Below are 15,459 nucleotides of genomic sequence, written 5' to 3'. Positions count from 1 at the left end.
TTATGACTGATAAAATTCCGATATGTCTGGGTAAAATGTTAAGAACTCTATGATATTAACTAGGTACTAACTAGATACTAACTAGATGCTATGATACTAACTAGAATTATGACTGACAACATTTTACCCAGACGTATCAGATACTATGATATGCTATGATACTAACTAGAATTATGACTGATAACATTTTACCCAGATATATCGGAATTTTAAGAACTCCATATAGTTTCTAGGATATCTATATTAGTAACATTTACCATACAATATGAGCCAAGATTTATTACTCACTTGACAGTGTGTGTTGTGTGCTTAGTCACTCAGTCATGTCCGAATCTTTGCAACCCCATGAACTGTATGTAGCCTGCCAAGCTCCTCTGTCCATGGGGATTCTCCAGGCAAGAATACAGGAGTGGGTAACCTTTCCCTTCTCCAGGGCATCTTCCCAACCCAGGGATTGAACCCAGGTCAACTGCATTGTAGGCAGATTCTTTAAGGACTGACTTGACAATACTTCCCATGTAATTCTGCATACAAAATGAACCTAATTAGTGTCATATCTCTTCAAGGATGTTTCAGGGGCCCTCTGAAGCATCCCAAAGGTAGCTAGAAGTCAAAAGTGCTATATTAGAATGATTTAGGAAGTTTTGTCAACAAATGTCAAAAAGGTTTAGAACACTCAGATAGGATTAAAGGTCATTGTGAAACAATAGCTATTCACTTAGTCAATGTAACAATAAAGGATTTCAGAGGCAATATAGAACTAATCATCTATTATCAGAGGCAGTTCAACATCTGAAGAAAGCATGTGCCCTTAACAGAGAGAAAAACCAAATTCAAGTTTTTGTACCAGCTTGCATTTAAATTCATTTAAAGGTAAACTTAATTAAATTTATTTTAAACTTAGTCCTAGTAGTAGTAGTGAAAGTCACTCAGTCGTGTCCGACTCTTGCGACCCCATGGACTGTAACCTGCCAGGCTCCTCTGTCAGTGGGATTCTCCAGGCAAGAATACTGGAGTGGGTTGCTATTTCCTTCTCCAGGGGATCTTCCTGACCCAGGAATCGAACCCAGGTCTCCTGAATTGCAGGCAGGTTCTTTACTGACTGAGGTATGCTGCTAACCATGCACAAAACTCTTTTCTCAGGGTCCACTTTCCACAAACCTTATCACTTTCTGTATCGGTTACTCTGTTCTCCCATTCTGAAACAGCCACCTGTAAATCAGACCTACTTCCTTTTCCCTCAAAAAATGCAATTCCATTCCTCATACCTTCTTTACTGAAAACTACACATCCTACTTTCCTTAAGCAAACAAGAACTGACCCTTATATTAGCATTCTATAGAGTGGTAAGCATAAATACCAGTGACAATTTCTAAAAACATTTGATTTCTTACAGAGAACATCTTAGGATGACACAAAACATTATTCATTAAGAGTCCCAAATCTCCTTAGTTTCTCTGTAAAAGAAAATTAATGTTCAGTAATAAATATTTCAAAATCTTATTTTATTTGGAAATGATCTAGCTATTCAATAGACTTCCAACACTTAGTTTAGCATAACCCTTACAAATTCAAGTTACCTTAATCTGGAGAAACTATTTTAGACAGACATTACTAAAGTGTAATTATTCTTAATAGAGTTTGTCTAAAAGCTCATATATCATTTACATTATTTTCTGAAGTTTCCTCACTCAAGGTACTTTTCCTTGCTGACAAACTTGTAACAGATATAATAATATTTAACGTATTAAACCTAGGCACAATGAAAATATGCTTCATGTTAATGACTCTTAGAAATGTCTATATTAGGTCAACAAACAAACAATAATACCAGGTATTTAATACTGAATATTTCCCAATTCACATGAACCTGAAATTCATTTAGGTTTAATTTCTCTTATATTTAGAATTGTTTGATTTGTAAGTGCTTACTTTTCTTTAGGCCAATTAGAGCTTATTTACAAACCAATCTCAGCAATCTTATCCAAAAACAAAGACACACACTGAGACCATAAGCAGACATATGTCCAAATAGACACAAAAGAGATCTCAGCTTTGTTTTCCAAACTTAGTTATAAATCAGATATCACAATACAAAACTCACTACTTGTTAACAACAGTTGGAATAAGAAGATTTTTTAAAGGCTTTGATCCCTTTTCTCTTTTGGTTTCAAGAATTAGAGATTGTTTAGATAAGATAAGGGCTTCCCTGGTGGCTCAGATGGTAAAGAATCTGCCTGCAATGTGGGATCCCTGGTCCAGAAGATCCTCTGGAGGAGGAAATGGCAACCCACTCCAGTATTCTTGCCTGGAGAATTCTATGGACAGAGGAGCCTGGCAGGCAAAGAGTCGGACACCACTGAACAACTAACATGACTGCACTAGATAAATGATCCAGAGACCTCTTGTCTCAATGCATAAGAAGAGTTCATTCCTTAGGGCAAGAATTCTTAAAGAGATTTTTTTTTTTTCTTCAAACTTTCTCTGAAGTCTTCAATACACTGTCAAAAATCATATTTTTCCATGGTCATAGTTTTATAGCCAACATTCAGATAGATAGTGCTCAAATTGACCCTGATAACAAGGGCCAATAACAAGATTAGCCTCAGCTGGGAGTGTCCCTATGGGGAAGTAGGGGGTCTTTAATTTGATCAGACCCAGGCTGTTGATTATAGGAGAAAGTCCTGGACATAAGGGAACTTCGATCCATTTTCCTATCCTGTGTCAATAAAGATCTAATATTTTTAGGCCATTTTCCTTGTCCTTGGATCATAGCTGTAGGTTGACAAGTCATTTAAAACATTTTTTCCAAGGGGTACCCAGGTGGAGTGTAGAACCTTAGAAGAAGGTCTTCCCATATTAGCTTGAGCAGTTTGTACCAGATGTCTGTGTGTTCAAACCAAACCAACAAAACCAAACCAGCACCTTACCAGCTGGGAGTCACACTCTAAATAAAGCAGAAGGCATAGTGATGCCCATAAATCAGAAATCAAGTGGCATAAATGTCAAATGTGACTTCCCAGTCCCACTAGACCTGCAACTTGGCAGAGTCAGTGCTTGCTAAGTCACTTCAGTCGTGTCCAACTCTGTTCAACCCCATAGACAGCAGCCCACCAGGCTCCCCCGTCCCTGGGATTCTCCAGGCAAGAACACTGGAGTGGGTTGCCATTTCCTTCTCCAATGCAGGAAAGTGAAAAGTGAAGTTGCTCAGTCGTGTCCAACACTTAGCGACCCCATGGACTGCAGCCTACCAGGCTCCTCCGCCCATGGGATTTTCCAGGCAAGAGTACTGGAGTGGGGTGCCATTACCTTCTCCAGCGTCAGTGCTAGCAGCCATTTTTTAGCTCTGATATAACTTCAAGCAATTTCTTGTTTGTTTCCTACAAAGAAGTTACTGTATTGTTTCCTCTTTTAGAAACTTCTAGATAACCAATAAAAGCAAGCATGGCTGGCCTTTTCTAATCATGCATGAAAAATATCAATTTTGGAATATCAAAAGAGCCCCATTTTGGCCATTTTAGGTTGAGATCTCTTTTAGTATAATTTCTCCAACTAAGTAGGTACTTGCAAGTATGAGTTCTGCACGTACTGTGCATGAATCTGGCTGGAGTGTAAGTCAGAGGTGGGCTTTCTGATGCCCCTGTTTTCTGTTTTTGAGAGATTTTGTTTCCCATATTAAGTTGAGTTAGTCAGGGATAAAAATCACTAGTGAAATTGTGTAGTGGGCCTGTGTGCTGCTTGTGAGCTTAACTCCTTCAGGAGTCACCCCAGAGTCATTTCAGCCCATCTTACGTGGCTCAGATTCTGCCTCTGGCAATCTAAGACCACCATGGCTTCTCAGGTCGCTGAATGGCCAGTTCTTATCTGTGACCCTGGGGTGAGCAAGTGTTTTAATTAATGAGTGGATTTCCCTGTGGGACCACTGCATGGGAGGAGGACTAGGCAGCCACCACTCCGGTAAATTTCTGTCACCTGAGAACACCGAAACCTGCCGGGAGGAGTATTATCACTTTTCTTCAGAGCAAAGCTCTCATATATTCTCCTCGCTTTTATCCTGACAAATTCTATAAAGGCAGTTGATTTGAGGGAAAGTGTCAGATCCGCCTCTTACCTAACCACTCAACAAAACCACTCAGTCCCATACAACGGAGCGACTTCAGTCAAGACCCAGGTACTCCTTGATCTTTTTCAATCCAGCCCCCACCACCAGTACCTTTCCACCGGGTGGGTAATTCCCCTGGCATCTTTCAGCGGGAGCCCCACCCAGTACCTTTCCACTGGGTGGAAATTTCTCGTGGTCTTCCAACCGAGCCCAACTCAGTGTCTAGCTCTTGGGTGGCTATGCCCTGAATGTTTCACCCACCCCCAGTATCTTTCCAACTGGGAGGGGGCAGGTTACCTGCTCCACCACCAAATAAAACTCAGAATCTCAACCAATACAGGAGATTCAAGAACCAGAAGAGACTTACCCAAGTTCATCTGCATTCCCTGAGGAGGTAGATGGGCTCAGGGTGCCGCAGCTGGTACCAAAGTTCCAGTTCTTCACGGGGTTCAGACAAAGGAAGGAATTTCACTCTGGGTCACTTTAGCGGTTGTCATACTGTCGACTAAAAATATGACAACTTGAGAGTTACGAGTTAAGTTTTTTGGGGGGCAAAATGAGGACTGCAGCCTGGGAAGCAGCACCTCAGAGATTTCTGAGAGACTGCTCCAAAGACACAGTGAGGGAAGGTCATCGTTAAGGTTTTGGTGAAGGGGGAGTTCAGTACCTTTAAGCACTCATTTTACAAAAGGTTTTCTGCTAGTCGGGAGGATCTGATGTCATCATGAAGGGACTTCGTGCTTTTCTAGATATGAGGAGGTACCAGGATTGGGGTCATAAAATCTGTTCCTGAAAATATCCAACAATCCAAAGACCTGTGCCACCAGATTCCCTGGAGCACAGAGTGCCTCTCTCCACCCTGAACTCCCTCAGTGGGTGTTGAAGGTCAACAGCTCAGCAGCACAGGGTTCAGTCTCTGCAGAGGCCGTTGGCAAATGCCCTTGCTGTTCAGTCGTTGGCGATGCTCTTGGCCAGTGCCAATTTGCAGTTGACATTTTGTATTACTGTGGTGTCCATTGTAACTTTTCCTTTTCAATTTCCAAGTGCTCACAGCACAAGTAAGCACATGGGAAAACCTCAGTTATTCATGCCATGTACCACTACTCCATGCTGTACCAACCAGCTGCTAATTTTGTTTTGTTTCTTTCTGAAGCAAGCACATCTCAAAGTTTACTATTATAAAAGCCTTCTGGGAGAAAAATAGACATACAAAGTTCAAAAATCTTTGAAACAAAAGAAAGAAGAACAAAGTCATGCAATGCCCTGTATCAGGACACTATAGGTCACAGTGATCTCAAGAGTATTGTATGGATCTAGGAATTAATACAGAAGGCAAAAAAAAAAAAAAAAAGTATTTTAAAAATAGCATTGATTGGAGTTATCTCTTGATACTGGGTTGATTTTGTTCTCTAGGGGAGAAATGAACAAATGACACTGTGATAGAGACCATTATGTGCACCAGATATCCACGTGCTCCTCTCCATTTCCCAACATCCTTTGCAATTTGGCTGAGGTCATATAATTAGTTAAGGTCAATGCAATGTATCCAGAAATGATTTAAGCTGCTTCCATACCTTGGGTTTTTTTAAAAACACCCTGTATAATCTCACAGCTCTTTCCTGTTGCCCATTGTGAATGTGAATGCTGCATTTTTCAGATGCTAGCTAAAATTTGCAACAGCCTGGATCTCTGAATCACTCTTTAGAAGAGACCACCTTCAGCAAGCTGCCTGACCAACAGCCTGTGCCAGAAGCAAAAAATAAATACCTGTTGCATTAAAAAAAAAAAAAAAAAAAGATCTTTTTAAAACACATAAAAATGATAAATCTATGTATTCCTGCTTCAGAAAACCAATTTTCAACTTATTTAACTCTTTAAATATTCCTTGCCTGTGTTGCATGCAGGTTGCTTCAGTCATGTCTGACTCTTTTCAACCCTATGGACTGTAGCCCTCTAGGTTCCTTTGCAACTGTATGGACTGTAACCTTCTAGGTTCCTCTGTCCATGGAATTCTGCAGGCAAGAATACTGGAGTGGGTTGCTGTGCCCTCCTCCAGGGGATCTTCCCCACCCAGGGACCAAACCTGCGTCTCTGACTTCTGCACTGGCAGGCGGGTTCTTTACCACTAGCATCACCTGGGAAGCTCATGCATCACCCATTCAGTTTTAAAATGATCATTAAGAAAGCAGCAGCAGTGTGTTTTAAAAAACATGGTTATCAGACCTCACATGTGGCGAGGGGAAATCCAAACAAGAAAATAATAAAAATAACTCCCAAGAAAAGGAAGGCCAAATGATTAATAGTCTGTTCTTCTTTACTAGGTTTTCCAGGGCAATTTTGACAATGATACTCACAGAAAAAACGTCATTGATCCTCCCATCTATGCACGGCACATAAGGATCCTTCCTTGGTCCTGGTACGGGAGGATCACACTGAGGTCGGAGCTGTTGGGCTGCACAGAGGAAGAGTGAAGACACGTCACAGGCCTCCTCTCTATTTTCCTGAAGTATCTCCATGGAATGAACTCTGCAAAATCTATAGGAAACTGAACAGGATTTTACATGAAAAGTGCTCAAATTATGGTAGGCCACTAACTGTCTTCTTAAGGAGGTCTAAGCCTGCCTTTTCAATGGTTTAATTTGATTTTTATCATTTAAATTCCTTAAGCAACATCACATTAACTGTGAATTCGTTTTTTCATTGTTTTCTTATTTATACTGGTTGAAATGCATTAGGCAAAGAAAGTAGCACTCTTGATAGCAAGGGTAAAACAATCTTATAGTTATCAAATAAAAGCAAGAGTTGTCAGAGCTTTCATGATCAATACTGAACTTATAAAAAGAATACTGCAATGTTAGCAATAAGTTTTGTCCTTCTGTAATGAGTCTATATTATCCTAAGTATTTCCCGGTGCCTACCAAACACTGTCAGTGTTTGTAATCGAATTTTGAAGATGAATCTGTAACATGCAGTACTAATTGATATTATAATTTTCATTTGACTTTTATTTCTAATCAGAGATTATATGATCTTACTTTCTGTGCTATTCTATATTCTATATATTATATACTGCCTGAATAAGTTCATATTTTTCCCAGTTGATTTTTGTCCTATTTTTTGCCTAAAAAAGTATGCTTGTGTATATATATATATATATATGTGCCCATATACACACACACACGTATACATGTGAAACAGGATTGAGTATCAGTAGATTGAGCATATTTAATATCAGTAGATTAAATCTGCAATTCTTTTGTCTTTGAAGGAAGCTATAACTATGTAATCTTCAAATACTTCCTTAATTAAAGACCCCAGTACTATCATCTTGCAAAATAAACAGCAAAATCCCATTATGTTTCTTTAAAGCAAAATTTAAATCTTTGTTTTGATGGTATTTACGAATAGTCTTATCTTCACTTTAAAATAATAGAATAATTATTTGTCTATTTTAAAAAAATTTTAGCAAATATTGACATAGTACTGCATAACTTGGCCAAGCATACTCGTCATTTCTTTGTTCATTTCTGCATTTCCTGTGAAACTAGAATTTTATTGAGGTTTGAAACTGGTGATGGTTTCTCAGGAAAGCACAATGTGTAGATATTTGTGAGGAGAAAAGTACTTACTAATGGCAAAGTAGTCAACCATTTTCAAGGTAAAAATTGATTTCTATTTATTTTGCTTCAAAGGTCCTGAAAAAATAAGCAATTATCATAACGATTTGTTATTGATAATGGAGGTTTCATTGACATTCTCACAAATTAAAGTTCTCACTGCCTCCATGAAAGTCCTCAACATCTAATTTATAAGCTTTACTAGTGTTTGTTTTATTAAGGCTTAGACACGGAATTATTGGAGTTTTAAATTAAGGGTTCTGGAAAAGAAAGTATGGTATGTGTACAAAGCTTTGAGGTCCTGTGCAACACTAAGTTGTTTTTTTTTTTTTCGTTATTATTTGTGCTGCATTACAAAACCCACTAGACTGTTACTGTCTTGTCTATGTGTTAACAGCAATTTCTTGATGATGTATATATAGAGTGGTCTTCAATCATAGTGATGATTTATAAAGAGAAAGTCAATCATAATGGCATTTTTAATAAAAGCAAAATTAGGACTGGCTGGCCACATATTTGTCCTATGCCTACATGCTTTCTACTTCAGACTCTTATTGTAAAATTGTTAATTTGAAGCATCTGAAATGGTGATCAGTTTTTAGCATATTAAAGAAAAAGCGCTGCCATGTCATCAATAACATCTTCTTAGGATAGCTTTAAATTAGGAATGTAACTATATTTAGTTTACTAAATTGTAAGATCATATCACAAATAAATACTTTGGGTCAAAGGTATATACACATTTACTCTGTAGCCAACGGCCCTTATGTCTTTAAAGATTTACTGTCCCGCCGAACTCTCCCTTGTAGGTTATGCACAATTCTTGATTCTCTACAGAGTGTATTTTTAAAGTTATGAGTAATTTTTTGCAATGATTTACTTTCTCAGAATTATTCATTGCTTCTTATGATGTTTTATTTTATTGGTAGTTTTTTCAAAAAAAAATATTTTCAAAGAGTTTGCTAAAAGGTTGCTACCTTTTATTAGAAATACATAGAAATGGCTTTTGTGCATTTTCTCTCTTCTGTATATGCTTTTCACCAACATGGAATATCTCTTTAACCCACAATGCCCCAGATTAATGACAATAAAGAGATTCCCTGTAGAAATGTATTGTGAGGTAGTATATAGCTTTTGTGTAATTTCTATCAATGACATTAAAGTGAAGCAGATTTATTCTGTTTAAATTCACAGTAAAACAAGTAAAACCTCATAAGCACAAGGCACAGAAGATCACCTAGCCTTCACCATGAGTAACTCTAACATGCTAATTTTATAATCTATTAAATTATAATTTTAAACATTTCCAGTATATCTTATTAAAAGCATTTATCATAATCACTAATTCTAGTTTTAGGGTTGACTTTCTCTTTCTGAATGGCTTCATAAAGGTTTATGTGAATTTTGAAGACTTAAGGTACTAATGATTGTATCTTTGCTAATCAACAAAATATGAAATATAATATTCATTGCTGGCGTCTGATGTGTCAGTAAGTACAGAAATAAGTAAGATACAAATAACCTTTGCAAACTTTCAAGCTGTGTAATATTCCAATGTTGGGTTTTTTCTTTGTAATATATACTTAAATCATGTAGGATGTTGTAAAATCAGTATGACCTTGTCTAGTCTTCAAAGTTAAAATAAACTTTTGAAAATCTGGGATACTATTGAAGCAGTTGTAATCAAACACATTTGTAAGAACACACAAATTGTCTGAATGTGAATACGCACTACTCTTAACTACATGCTGGTTTACTTTCTCTTTGTACAGGAAAATTAAAGAAGTACAGAAAAAGGAAATCAAAATAGCCTTCAAATGTACATTGATATCTGCCAAATTGGCCTTTCCAAAATTATTAAAATTTGTGCATTTCTCCTGCTTTTAGCTGTGGAAATTTTATTGGAATACTAATAACCCAAAGTCATTTTTTTTTGCCTCATGCATAATTAAAGTCTTGTGCTCCAGGATTGATCTGTCCACTGGTAAGCAGATGCTATTGCTGGTATTTCTATTGGTTTTAAGTACATGATTCTCAGGCATATAATGAAGAGATCTAGTCAATAGTAAGCTATCATACAAATGCTATTAATATATCTATCTGTGTAATTCTAGCTTCCGCTTAAAGAAAATCATAACACTTGGATTCTTCATAAACCCTGTTTCACCTTCTCTGAAAGTCACTGGTAAATAGTCTGAGAACTTCCTACTTTTTAGATATTTTAAGATTCAAAAAATTTAGGGGGAAAAAAACTTGAGATATTAAACATTGACTCCTTAGTCTCAACTTTAATGAATGAACTATCAGCTTCAATGAATCTGATAGTTACATACTAGCTTATTATATATGTTTATGTATCCATACATGTTCCTATTTAACTGCATTTTAATATGAATGGTTCAGTGGGGTTCCATTGCTTGCCTGATTTTCACAAACCCAATGTGTTTAAATATAAGCAATTATACATATTTTTCAATAAGGCCAATAAAAATTACGACAACATCTATAGAGGGTAAAATTCAACATCTATACCTTATAACGGAGAATGCAATGGCACCCCACTCCAGTACTCTTTCTTGGAAAATCCCATGGACGGAGGAGCCTGGTAGGCTGCAGTCCATGGGGCTGCTAAGAGTCAGACACGACTGAGAGACTTCACTTTCACTTTTCACTTTCATGCATTGGAGAAGGAAATGGCAGCCCACTCCAGTGTTCTTGTCTGGAGAATCCCAGGGACGGGGGAGCCTGGTGGGCTGCCGTCTATGGGGTCGCACAGAGTCAGACACGACTGAAGTGACTTAGCGTAGCATAGCATATCTTATAAAATTCTGTGATAACAGAATAATTATTCAACAAAAAATTTTCTACTATGAGACTTTTGAAATTACTGGTTCAAGAACATTTTCAGGGCAGAAAGTCTGATCATACTGAAGTTTGACTTGAAAAATCTACTAAGAATAGCTTCATGAATGAAAATATTCCCTCTATATAACATAAAATTTTAAAACAACCAACACTTCAGCTTTGAGTACATGATTTTAATATTTTGGTAAAGAAACATTAATTTTTACTGTTAGAAATGCCATACTCTCTCTCTTCCCAAATGCTAGTTTGAAATAATATTAACAATAGAGGTAGTATGTTATTTATGAAAAATATTGTCACAAAGGTTCCTTTGAGATGCAAAAGAATCCAGTGGAGGATTAAACCACTTTGCTAGCTGAGAAATATCTGACCTTGAAAGAGAATGCATTGTCATTTGTCTTTACAAAGAAAGAATACCAAGTGTAGGTAGCAATTTTTCCATTGGTTTTGAAAAGGAGCTTGGATTCCTTGACTCTACCGCCACCGTAAGAGGCTATAATTCACATTGGATGTTTCAACACTTCCACCAAATAAAGTATTTTCCACAGTAGGCAAGGAGCACTTACTTAGAGTTATTTCTGTTAGGTGAATTTGGTAGCAGAAATGGGAAAACATTTTTGGAAAACACTCCTCAGTTAGTTGTTTTTGCATATCTTGGCAGGAGTTGATTGAGCCATTTGAAAACATTAATGCTGTGGAAATATGGCATAGAGTGTCAGCAAATGGTCACCACATGACATGATTAAGCATTGCGTATGGTGATTGACTCTAATTTAATTTAATTTTACCGTCCTCAAGGGTATGAACCACACTCTTCCGTATTTTCCATATTTATGTAAAATCCCCATAGAACCATACATATGCTCACATATAAATGTGTTAATAATGATGATGAATGGCGACATAAGCTCAACCTGCTGCCACCTGGGAAAGAAGTAGAGGCAGTGAGACCGGTGGTGCATTCAAACAATGTATCCCCCACAGCCTCTGTGGGAGCGGCTTTGGGAAACTTCCCTAGGCATCAGGCCAAAACGCCATAGAGGATTAACAGGAAGACAACTGGAAGTGGTCTCCATGCCTGAGAGAGAAGGAGTGCTTTTGGTGATAAATTACTTAAGTGACCAATTACACATAGCTTTACCCATATTTTATAATTTTCCCACTTTTTAGAATTTTAAAGATAAAATTTAAAAAAAAAAGACTTGCCTTTCAGGAAGACAACCATAGCGGCCCAGCACCTGTGGCAGAGAGAATTCATACAGCACTTCTCAAGGCTAATAGTGGTTTCCACCTCAGCCTGGGAAAGAATTGAACAGAGGTTAAAGACGGTATATTACAAAGTAAGCACTAAAGAATCAACTCCAAGAGTTTAATTTCCTCAGTTCTCAAGTTTCTTAGATAATGACAGATATTTTTTAAAAAAACAGTAGAAGCATCCTGCTGTGATCAGAAGTCCGTATGTTGGACTCCTCACCCCCAAATGGGATGGTATAGCAGGTGAAGACTTTGGTGTACGGCATTAGGTCATGAGAGTGGAACCCTCATGAACGGGACTAGTACCCTTATAAAAGAGCCTGATTAGAGTTCCCCGCCCCTTCTACCAAGTGAAACACTAGCTGTGAACTTGGAAGCTGACCCTCACCAGAAAGTGACCATGCTGGTATCTTGAACTTGGACTTAGCAGCCTCCAGAACTATGAGCAATGAACTTCTGTTGTTTATAAGTTACCTATCCTATGTTTTGTTATGGCAGCCTTAATGGACTAAGACACATCCCAAAAAGGAATCTGGTTTTAGTGGTATAAATACCTGGATAATCTGCTGGGGATGTGGACTTCTAAACAATAGTAAAATGTTTTTCAGATTTCCAATGAAGATAAATTGGTGGGTTAGGCCCAGTATTTGACTTTTTAAGTAAATACATTACAGGGCGGGTGGGGGAGCAGAATGACTGCATTGTTAAAGTTCTTTCACAAAGCATTATTATTTCAGTTATAATCCTGTGTATATACCTGTTCCTGATCACCATGCTCATTATTTTTCTTCCTCTTATATAGCAGTTGAAGTTTGAAAACCACTGCCGTATGGTCCCTGAATAGCCTTCTAAATGGGTGGCATCTCCTGGCTGCCAGGTATGCTCGGGGCTGAATGTGAGTTTAGAGTCAGGTTTAGATGGATCCTATCAACAGGAGGCTTTTAGGGCCTGGCTGGAGACAGAGAAGGCATGTGGTGCTGGAGGTCTAAGAGATGCTAAGAAAACAAATAAAGATATTACACAGAAAATTGTGTCAAGTTTTCCTATATGGTGGGCAAAACCCTTTGTCCTTTTCCCCTTAAAATACTTTAATAAATTTGTCTCTCTTTTATTTCATTGTTTATTCTGCTAGGGAAGATGTACCCAGGTGTTGAGTACAGCTCAAAGGTGGGTTTGTAGCATGAGCAGAGGCTGCAAGTGGAGACTTGGCACTTGAGGGGCTAAATATACTGCAGATTTATATATCAATTTGTTTCTGCGAAAAGATATTGATGCTTGGTTTTCTTTTTTTTAAGGATTTTTCTATATTTAAAATGGACTTTAAAACTTCTCTGGCTTAAAGTCCGTAATCTGATCCCTGCCAATACCCTTAATCTAACTTTTTAAGCCTGTCTTTCAGAAACTTACAATTCTGTGCTTGAGAGTTTTCCTACCTAAACCTAGTATCAAAAATACTTATACCTCCAAATGGTAGCATTAGGCTGTATTTCACAACCTGTAAGCTATTGAAATCTTTCACTGGAGATATAAAAACTTTTTTTTCTTTCATAAATAATGCTATGGAAACTACTAAATCAATATTAAGAAAAGATTAACCAACCATTTTAAAAAATCCTTCTTTAAGAGAAATTTAAGAATGATGTAAGTTTCTAAAAATAGAAAGATGAAAGACTCTGACCTTCAGGAGCTCATAGTCTGGAGGGTGGGGGTGGGGGAGACAAGGAAGCCAACAGTCATAGTTGGTGCTGTGACATCAATATGCTCAAAAGCAAAGAGAACACAGAACACGAGCACTCACACAAGTAAAGGAAGTATGTGAGGCAAAGCACCCTGGGCAGGGGGGAGGAACATCTGAAATGACATCAGAACTGTCCACTTTAATATTCATGGCCCCTGAAAACTATAATTGACTATTCATGACAATTCTAGGAAGAACTGATTAACATTTCCTTTGTAGAAGAGGAGAAAGAGAAGCTAAAAGAGGTTAAGAGGTTTGCCCAAGGTACACCGCTCTCTGATCTGCACCGAGATCTGATGACATCTCCTTTCCACTGTAATGCCCAAGTCTGAGGCTGTTGAAAATGCATTTCATTACACACTAGTACTTAACAACAGCAATGATTTGCCTCCAGACAGCTGTCATTACTTTGCAACTTCTCATAGTGTCCTGAATAATTGAAGATACTAGTATTAACTTGTAAGGTTTTTGAAATAATTCATTAGTGGATGAGGTGTTGATCATCACATGAATATATGAGGAAAAATCGTCAAATGATGAACAGCTAATGACTACTGTGAGATATTTGATAGCATCGGTTTTTTAAAAGGAGAATAATAAGTCCCAAATGTCAAAGTATCTACTATCCCAAGGCACAATTAATGGCCTGTCTTCATGTGTAATGCATGAGACTGTTAATGTAATAATCAAAACATTTGTATTTAAGAAAATTTTGAGAATAGCTTTCAATATATAAACAGAATCCACAGATATTTTCAATTTTTAAAAAGAATTCCAAATAACATTCAAAAAAAAAAAAAATAAAACATAAAACCACCTCTTCTTGAGTTCTAGTACCCAATATCTGTGAGTTGCTTGATCAGAAGAGAAGCTAAGTAGTGAACAACATCTTAGAAAATAAAGTATGTCTACTAACCCAATTTAAGGAACCGACATCTTAACAATAAATAGAAGGCATTATCTTTTTCATTCCCTGATGATTTTTCAATTAGTAGAATTAGGGGCTTAACCAGTGACTAATAACCCTGTGCAACTTCATGTAATTAGTAATGAAATTTCTATAACTTGATTTAAATAGTCAATTCTCTGTCAATGTTGCATCAGTGAAGCAGGATAAGCTGAAAGAATCTTAGACAACTGGAACTAAGGGACCATTAACTCTGGTTGTTTAAATGTTTAATTCCCTAGGTTGTATTCATCCAATATCTAAATGTGTTCAAGAAAAAATAGTATAACCTAAGTGAGTTATTTTGGCCACCTCATGCGAAGAGTTGACTCATTGGAAAAGACTCTGATGCTGGGAGGGATTGGGGGCAGGAGGAGAAGGGGACGACAGAGGATGAGATGGCTGGATGGCATCACTGACTCGATGGACAGGAGTCTGAGTGAACTCCAGGAGTTGGTGATGGACAGGGAGGCCTGGCGTGCTGCAATTCATGGGGTCGCAAAGAGTCAGACACGACTGAGCGACTGAACTGAACTGAAGTGAGTTCTTAATAGTTTTAATGACTAATGAATCTTAACCCCAATATTTGAATTATATCCTTGCTAAAGCTGAAATCATATATTTCTCAAAAATCAGAAAACTGGTAGTTATGGTCTTTTGTGACTACCTTGTTTTTTCCCTTTCACTTCTCTTTAACGTTTTCTTTAAACCTACTCAATATTTTAAATAATCTTCTGAAAATGTTAGACTGGATAAGGTACATTGACTATAATGAAAAGATTATTTATGATCCTTATCTTGTTTATGCTTTTAGTAGGCTTATTTAACAGTAGCACCTATAAGCCTGAAAGATATTCAATCTGTAGTCTAATATGAGTACCTGATTATCTCTAATGCATTTCTGCACGTTAAGTTATTCTGAGTCTTGGTTTTGGGC

At 37.4% G+C, this 15,459-nt stretch overlaps 1 protein-coding gene across 2 annotated transcripts in view; it reads left to right on the top strand.

The window, feature by feature from the left end:
* The window catches only part of EDIL3 (EGF like repeats and discoidin domains 3), a 489,721-nt gene extending 480,088 nt beyond the window's left edge, over positions 1-9,633 (top strand). For both annotated transcript variants that reach the window (XM_005903751.2, XM_005903750.2), the window contains one exon: positions 6,424-9,633. In XM_005903751.2, coding sequence (XP_005903813.1) covers positions 6,424-6,573 — 150 coding nt within the window. In that variant the 3' untranslated portion in view covers positions 6,574-9,633. The remainder of the gene's footprint in view (positions 1-6,423) is intronic.
* Positions 9,634-15,459: the final 5,826 nt, after the last annotated feature.

The sequence above is a fragment of the Bos mutus genome, chromosome 7 (genome assembly GCF_027580195.1).
Source record: "Bos mutus isolate GX-2022 chromosome 7, NWIPB_WYAK_1.1, whole genome shotgun sequence".
Taxonomy (NCBI): domain Eukaryota; kingdom Metazoa; phylum Chordata; class Mammalia; order Artiodactyla; family Bovidae; genus Bos; species Bos mutus.
The sequence above is the reverse complement of the archived record's forward strand: the minus strand, read 5'-3'. Positions and strand labels throughout refer to the sequence as shown.